Source organism: Echinops telfairi, unplaced genomic scaffold, assembly GCF_000313985.2.
Source record: "Echinops telfairi isolate 266 unplaced genomic scaffold, ASM31398v2 ScPeMD7_7412;HRSCAF=8450, whole genome shotgun sequence".
In the NCBI taxonomy this organism is placed as follows: Eukaryota; Metazoa; Chordata; class Mammalia; order Afrosoricida; family Tenrecidae; genus Echinops; species Echinops telfairi.
This window is the reverse complement of record NW_022111312.1, coordinates 16810364-16818791: the sequence shown is the minus strand read 5'-3', so window position 1 is coordinate 16818791 and position 8428 is coordinate 16810364. Positions and strand designations below refer to the sequence as shown.

The window sequence follows — 8428 nt, the reverse complement described above, 5'->3', positions numbered from 1 at the left end:
CAGCAGGGACATACGGTGGGGGCAGGAGACATCTGTCCTCACTTGCTTGTTCCTGAAAGGCTACGATGCACTGACCTGCTTCTAAGATCTTGGGGACCAGGACTCGTGGCGCCCCACTAGGCGGTACAGGCTCTAGAAGCTGCTCGTGTCTACGGTGCATTTGGATGGGTGAAAGGCCAAACACACGACACGACACGTGAAGTGTTTCCAGATGAAACCATGCTGGTCTCAGACTGGCGGGAGCCCTGGCCTACGTGGACGGCCGGGTTGGCAGTTCTAAGCCACCAGCCACTGAAGAGAGGGAGTTGAGGCTGTCTGCTCCTGTGAGGATTTACACCTTCAACACCACACCCCCCACCACCAATGAGGCAGGTCTGCTCTGCCAGGCAGGGTCACACGATGAGTCAGGTTCGACTTGATGGTGGTGGGTTAGGTTTCAGGGCGTAACTGACCGATATCTTCAAGGTCAGCCCAGAAGCTAATGGGCATAGGAGAGGGGGAACCTAGATATAACTGGCCGCCCACCAGAGCAGGGGGACCCCAGGGACTGGTGCAACTCCTAGGAGCGTGGAGTGGGTTCCGCCCGAGGACGGGATGAGAAGAGGAGACGGGAGGTCTGGCAGTGAGCCCACGGGCTGGGAGGGCTGAGCAGAATCCCAGGGGAGGAGGACACACTGCAGACACTCACCTGAGAAGGCGTCCACCAGGTAGAGCGGGTCCTTCACCGGCCTCAGCCCGCAGATCAGCAGGAAGACGTGCACGTGATGGGTGCTGTGGCCAATCTCTGCAACACAAGGGTGGACGCGCTTGGAAGCAGAAGGACCCAGAAGCAGCGACGAGGCAGCCGGGCCGTTCCCAAACCCGGCTCAGGAGCCCGGGCCTCTGACCTCAGCTGGCTGTTCCCACCACTGGGAGGTGAGCCTCCTTTCTGTGAACGCGCCCCTTGTCCTAGTGGGAGCGTGCACACTGAGCTCGGAAGGGTAAATTCGCCTCTCCTGCTGTCAGGAAGGGCAGCTGGGGTGGGGGGTGGAGGACTTGCTTACTCGTGGTCCTGAGGTCTACCCAGATCCCATGCACAATGACTGGCCTCTCCCTGTCCAGGGCAGAGAGCACAGAAACCATCAGTTGGATGGACTTCCGGCCCCCGTAAATACCAGTCTCCACAGGCCTGAGACCAGAGGATCTAGGTGGTGCCCGGCTACCACTGCCAACCACTCTGAAAGGGGGCGTGCTAGAAGGTGCTGGGTAGAGAGGGAGGAAAGTTCACAATCCTCAGACAGATTGGGCTTACTGGCCGGACGGAGAGAGGCTGGTGAGTCTTCCAAGAACAGGGCCTGGGCACGCTTCAGGCCTGGAAGGGAAGGTGCCACCCTGGCTCAGTTCTCCGTCAAATCACAGCCAGGTTGGCGAGCAGAACAGGAGCGGAAGAGAGGGACATGCTCCGCCAAATGACATCACAAACACTGGGACCCAAGGGGAGCGTTTACCGGGGCGCCCAGGGAATTGGCTGGGCAAGTGCCGTGGCATCCGGGGGACTATAGCGAGGGCCTGGGACAAATGTGCACGTGTGTGCGAACCGCCAAGTGGAAAGCGGACCCGCCCTACATGCCCTCACCCTGTTCACCAGGAAGAGTGAGAAAGTCAAGCCAAACGGAGAACAGAACCAGCGCCCGAGATCACCTGTGAGCCTGTCTCCTCCAGTCTTAACACCCAAACAGCAGGTTCTCGTGGCAGGTGGGAGACAGCACCCCCCGAGCAGGGTGCCCTTTGAAGGACTATCGATAAGGGGCCACTGGAAGTTTGTGGGGGGTTCTCTTTAGCATTGAACCCCCACTTTCCCATGTCCTTTATAAGCGCCCTCTGGCCACACACAGACACCCCCACTCCGGCGGCCCCTGTGCATCTGAGCGGAGTCTTGCTCCGCAGGACGTCTGATGGCGAGTGCTCTGACAGCAGGTAGCCAGGCCTTCACTTCCATGCCCGCGGGGGACTCAAGCCTCCCGCCGCCTGACCAGACGTCGAGCACACGAGCCATCAGTGCCGCCCAGGGCCACAGACGAGGGGACTGTCCACTGCAAGAGAGAACCAACTTAAGCATTGGCAGGGGGAGACCTCTCGCCTCTGGAACAATTACACTGCTGCAGACAGGAGGACCCAGGGCCCGGTCAGAGGCACCAGGGGCAGTGGGGGGGAGTGCTCCAGGGACTGGCACAGCAACTACAGCAATGTCCCCAAGCACCAGGCAGTGTCCTTCTGCTGCTCGGGGCCACCGGGTCAGGACAGTCACCACGTACAGAGGAGGGACTTCGGCCCTCAGTCGGGAGGTCGCTGACCCCAGGTTGCCTGGCAACTTCGGGAACACTTTACAGGAAGGCTCACGGAGACCCAGGAGCATGCTCCAGAGACGACTCCTAGTGAAAGCCTGACAACCCCCGGGCACCCCACCCCGAGGTGCTGGTGCGGACCAGGCCCTGTGGGGAGTGGCGAGACAGAGCAGGGGCAGATGCTGCATGTCCTGTCTCTTCAGTCTCGGGGGTTAAGGGCTTGGCTTCCCACTGGAAGGTCGGTGGTTTGAACCCACCAGCCGGCCACTCCTAGGGAGGTTGAGGGGGTTGTTTGCTCCTGTAAAGACTCAGAGCTTCAGGATGTGACCCTGAGCTACAGCAGCCTGCAGGACAGCAGAGCTGCCCCAGAGGGTTTCCAACACTGTGTGTCTTGACGGCCCGACAGCTGTGTCTTCCTCCCTCAGGGCAGCTGGAGGGCTTGAACCACTGGCTTTGCAGTCTGGAGCAGAGTGCTTCAGCACCGCACCACCCAGGTCCCTCTCTCTCTGCCAGCCAGCAGGCAGGCGTCCACTCCCAGCAGCCCCACAGGACAGGCTGCAGCCACCCCGGTGGATGCCGTGACTGGGGCGGCTGGTGGGTTAGAACGGCTGACCGTGTGGGTAGCAGTCCAGCACGTAACCTGTGATGCCCCATGGCTCCTCGGGGTCCCCCTCCCCAGAGCCCTCTGCCCTGCGGTGGACTCCACAGAGGGCCACCGTGGAGGAAGCAGACGGCCTCGTCCCGCCCAGCCTCCAGGGCTCCTGAGAACACTGACAGCTATGCTGACAGCTATGGGTGTTAGGATCTCACTTCACGGAGCCAGTTCTGTTCTCAGGAGCTCTCTTCCTTTCTACAGGAGTTGGCATTGTGCATGTGATTAATAAAGAAAAACACAAACAGAACCTGTGGCCGGCATCCTTCAGGAAAACAAAGGATACCCGGTGCTCACACCTGGGGGTACATCCTGAGAGCAGCACCAGGGGCCTGGTCACCCCACTGACCCTCCCCACAGGGGCCTGGTCACCCCGCTGGCCCTCCCCACAGGCCAGCTGGTAGCACCATACCGATGGGCTCCCTGCTCCCTGCTCCATCCTTGCAGCAACTGCTGCCCTGACCCGACCGCCCTTCCACACTTTACTGTCCCCTCAGAGGGCCTCACTGCGGAGGTCCATTGTCCATCAGCGATGGGCAATGGACGAGCATTCTGATTCTAGATGGTGGCTCAGGGCCCACTCCCCAGCCTCCCCATTGTCCTTGCTGCCATCTGAGCGTCCCCTGGGCACACTCTGCCCTTCCCTCCCAGATGGCTGACCGACCTGGTGCTGTCCCCGGTGGGCCTGTCCTTCGTGTGGCCGCGGGGCGAGCTCAGCACCAGCCTGAGAGCGACTACCGCCTGTCTCCAAGGTTCCTCCAGGCTCCCTCGGGCCAGGGAGGCCCGTCTCCCGAGGCTCGACAGCTCAGGCTGCACAGCTTTACCCCACTCTGTCTAGCGCCTCGTCCTGGGGCCACCTGGTGCTTGGATGCTCACAAGGAGGGACTGACTGACCCCCGTGGGCAGGGCGCCCCCAGCAGACCCGGGGAGGGGCGGGATGTCACTCACCGGCACGCTGCAGGAAGGTGCTCCAGTGGAAGGCGGCATTGGGAGCTGTGCTGATCCCTGCGTGATGGGGCAGAGAGACAAGGGGCGCTTAGAGAGACTGCCGAGGGCTCTGAGCACCCCCCTGAATCCCCTAGCCCCCAGGCCTGACCTCCGGAGTCCCCAGCTTCCACAGCAGCAACCCTGCTCCAGCCTCGGCCACTCCTGGGGCCGCCCCTGTGCGTCCCTGTCCCTGTCCCTGTGGCTGCCGGGTCCTAGAATTGCCCCTCGGGGCTCTAGAGGAGCCCTGCTAGAGCAGTGGGCTTCCACAGGCTGGGCCACTAACCACAAGGTGGGAAGTTTGAAACCACCAGCGCTTTTCAGGTCAAAGATGAGGCTGTCACCTACCCCCTCCTACCCTACCCCCCCAATCAAGATGCGCTGCCTGGGAAGCCCCCAGGGGCAGCTCTACCCTGTCCAGGAGGGTCACTGTGAGTCAGAGGGGGGCATCTTCTCAGAATCGGGTGGCCACATCTTCCTCCAGGGGGTGGGCAGGGGGGAAGACATCCACCTGGTGGGCTTGACTCGCTGACCTTGCGGTTAGCGGCCAAGAGCTCACCTGCTGTGCCACCCGGGGGCACAGTTCTGCGAACATTGAGTTCCTCTGACAGCGCAGTGCAGACACGCACATGGTGCAGACACGGGGGTGCAGACACGCATGTGGTGCAGACACACACGTGGTACAGACACACACGGTGCACACACACACATGGTGCAGGCATAGTGCAGTGCAGACACACACGGTGCAGACACACGTGATGCAGACAGCCTGGTGGAGACACACACGTGGTGTGTCTGAGCCCACCCAGGAGCCCCTCAGAAGAAAGGCCTGGCGCACCCCCTTAAGACTCAGATGGCAGCGTCCTGTGGGGCAGTCCCTCGCTAGCACACGTGGGGGCACCAACTATGGGCTCAGCCCCGCTGGTCAGCTGATGAGACCACTAACCCCCAGGGGGACCTGCCTTCACTTGAAACCCTCTGCTGGGGCCCATGCCACGTCCCTCCTCAGCACCTGCTCGCCTTCAGACAGGTTTGAGATGCTGAGTCCCTGCATCCCTGGTGCACACGAGGCTCAGTTGGTCTCAGCACTGGGAGAGCTCAGCCCATCCACCCTCTCTACTCGCCCATCCGCTCCGCTGTGCCCTTCTTGCCGAGCCACCAGGAGGCCTCACGCTGCCCTGGGCACAGAGTGGCTGCTGTGGATGCTACTCCGCAGCCCTCCCAATTGTTGGGCAGGTGGCCTGCTCCAGGGCCCCTCGAGGGAACCTCAGAAAGCCAGCCGGCCAAGCTGGCAGGGAGGGGGCTCTGAGACGCTCCCTTGGCCTGTGATTCTCCACCCAGGCTGAGTCTTTATGAAACCGGGGCTGTGTGGCCACCAAGCAGTGGGCACCGCAGTCCTGTGCTCCCTGCCTGCCTGTGTCCCACCCGGTCATTCTCGTAGCCTTTCACAGGGATTCCGTCAGGGACTGTGCCCACAGACCTACATGCCCACAGCCTTCTCCAGGCTCTAGGAGACCAGCGTGTGCCCTCTCTGCACTGAGGATGCTGCACACAGCAGCCGAGCCTGGAGATGGGGGGGCGGGCCCTGCACCCCGGGGTCTGGCCTCGGAGATGGCCCTCCAGCTTCCCTGCTATGGCCCAGGGCTTCCGCGGCCACCACGTGGGCTGGGCAGCAGTCCCCACGCGTTAGGTACCCGTGTGTCCTAACTGCAAGGCAACCTTCTCCACATCCCCGTGGAGCCGTGTCCTAACTTGTCATGAAACATTCTCCGCACTGCCCGGCACTTGGCGGTCCGAGTACGCAGGCCCTTGTGGCCGGCAGCACCTGCCCCACCCGTCTCTCCACCGCCCTGCTCCGATGTCAGAGCGGCAGCAGCTGCGCTCACCTTGACTCTGCACGAGTATCTTCCCCTCCGCGTGCGGCTGGGAGGAACGGGAGAAACCAAGAGAAAACACACACGTAAATGCCACGGCCCAGACAAAGCCACGCGGGCCCCAGTCTGTGGGCGGCCCACGAGCTGCCGTGGGGAGGCAGGGGAGGGCACTTTCACTGGACATTGACCAGCAGCCTAGTGGACGCATTAAGGAAGCTCGTCCAAGACAGGCCGCTGAAGGCCCCCCACCCCCTGGGATGCCCCCATGAGACCCTTGCCCCTGGGAAACCCCCATGTGAGGTTCCTGCCCCCTCCAGACACCCGTGGAAGACCCGTACCCCTGGGAAACCCCTGAGTAAGACCCTTGTCCTTTGGGATATCCCTGTGAGACCCCCACCTGCCCCTGGGGATGCCCCGAGACCCGCCCTGTTCCAAGGCTGGTGCAGCCGGGGCTCGGAGCAGCGTGGTTTGCCTACACACCCTAAGTGAGACCTGGGAGTCCAGAAAGACGCCCTCCCCCCCTGCCCACAGCAAGAAACAAAACCAACAGGCCGAGTTCTTCCACCAAGCACATGACTGATGTCCGGTTGGGAAGGGGCCCCAGGCTCTGGGGTGGGGGCCAGGGGGCACTTCTGGGGCTGATGTGGGCACTTGCGCCAGGAGGGAGGCAACCACTCCTGTGTGCTTTCAGGCCGAGTCCCACAGAAGTCAACGGGGAAAGTACCCCTCTCGCCATGACTGTCGTCGGACGGAACCCAAGATAACAGGACAGGGCGGGTGTGCCCACGGGCTCTGGAGACAGAAGACTCACCACCCCCCTGGCTGGCCAGTGGGCACACACTGTCCACTTGCCTGTGAGCAGCTCAACGTTCACTCTCTGCACCCCGGGGCTCCCTTGCTTCACCATTGGAAGCATACATCAACTGAAGCCTTCTCTTTCAAGAAACCGGCCCCCCTGGGCCACACCCGCTCCCGCCAGAGACACTGAGCTGGTCACTCATCTCCACAGGGGAGTGAGCTTCCTGCCAGCAGAAGGTGTGGGTTTAACTACTGGCTTGTGCCATTGCTCAAAGATCTCTGAAACGCTAGATAAAAAATTAGTCCGAATCAAGTCCCCAGGACTCAGATTCAAACCTCCTGCCCTCAGCCTCACCGGTCAGAGCAGAACTGCCTCCTATGGTTTCCGGGGGCTGCTGTGGGACACAGAGGCTGCCTCACCCTCCTCCCACGGAGCGGAGGCTGGGCTGGAACTGCTGAGCTGCCGGTTAGCAGCCGAGCGCTTTGACCGCTGTGCTCCTGGGGCTCCTCCGTTCAAGACCCCCAAAGGACACATGAAGGTCTTATCCAGCACACCAGCGAGAAAGGGTCAGACACATCGGGACTGGGGCTTATTTTCAATCATTGTAATAAGTGGAATCGGGCCAAGGCCAACTGGCTGATATTGATTTTGAAGAACACTTTCTAAATTATAGTGCTCTAAATACAAATTAGCTTTCTTTGATCGATATTTATTGCTGTTTCACTCGCCTTGAAGTAACGTAAGAGTCAGTCAAAAGGCTTGTACATCACTGGCTGGATTAGCTCATCAGTGCAACCCATGAATGGCAGCACCAGGTGTGTGTGTGTGTGTGTGTGTGTGTGTGTGTGTGTGTGTGTGAGAGAGAGAGAGAGAGAGAGAGAGAGAGAGGTGTCTTTCAGTCTCATATCGACGGGGAGCGTCATTAGTGGGGTCCATGGCCAGACAGAAGTAGTCACAGTCCTGCTGCAAGAACGGTGACCCCCTGCCATCGACGCCAGCTCTCGGCAACCTTATGGGACCAGTGAGAACTGCCCCATGGGTTTCTGAGACTAACTCTTCACGGGCACGGGCAGCCTCATCTTTCTCCCTCAGGGCAGCTGGTGGTCTCAAACCGCTGGCCTTGTGGTTGGCAGCCCAACACAGAATCCACCGTGCCATGAGGCCGCCATGCACCTCCTCCCTGCAGCAGCCCACCACAGAAGAGCAGACACAGAGTCACATAGCCTCCAGGTTAACCTGGACGCCATCAACTGGACTCTCCTGGGGGCAACCGGTTCATGGGGAGCAGGGTGACCCAGCCTGTGCACTCGATGCCAGGGTATCAACTTGTGAGACTGAGCCTCAGCTTGGTGCTCGATGGGGGGTGGGGGAGGGACAGACGATGACCATGTTTACTTGGAAATGACAACCCCGACCATGGGGCTGGCCCACCATGAGACACGACATCCCTCACTGACCCATAGCACTTTGAGGGACAACACCGGAGGCACAATGTGGAATTGTGCCCAATCTGAACCCACCACTCCGGGCAACACACTAGGGGCACGCGACAGAGCAGCAAGGGGAGCAAAGTAACGAAGTCCCTGGGAAACACCAAGAATAGACTCTGGGGCCAGGGTGCCTGTGGCCCCCCATCAGACTTGACCAGAAAACACTCCTAAAGGTCAACAAACAGACCTGGAACTATTTATAGGTTTTTCTTTTTCTGTTGTCGTCAATGTTTTTGTTTTGTTTCGCTCTGTCTTGTTCTTGTGCTTATTATTGTCTCTGCAGGTCTATCTAGATAAGACAGGTG

The 8428-nt window shown here is 60.5% G+C and overlaps 1 protein-coding gene across 1 annotated transcript in view; it reads right to left on the bottom strand.

The window, feature by feature from the left end:
- GLT1D1 (glycosyltransferase 1 domain containing 1) overlaps positions 1-8428 on the bottom strand; it is a 49214-nt gene that overhangs the window by 32145 nt on the left and 8641 nt on the right. Inside the window, exons 4-6 of the mRNA XM_004709745.2 lie at positions 5847-5978; positions 3925-3981; positions 689-784 (exon numbers count right to left, since the gene is read on the bottom strand). Of these exons, the coding sequence (XP_004709802.1) occupies positions 689-784; positions 3925-3981; positions 5847-5978 (285 nt within the window). The remainder of the gene's footprint in view (positions 1-688; positions 785-3924; positions 3982-5846; positions 5979-8428) is intronic.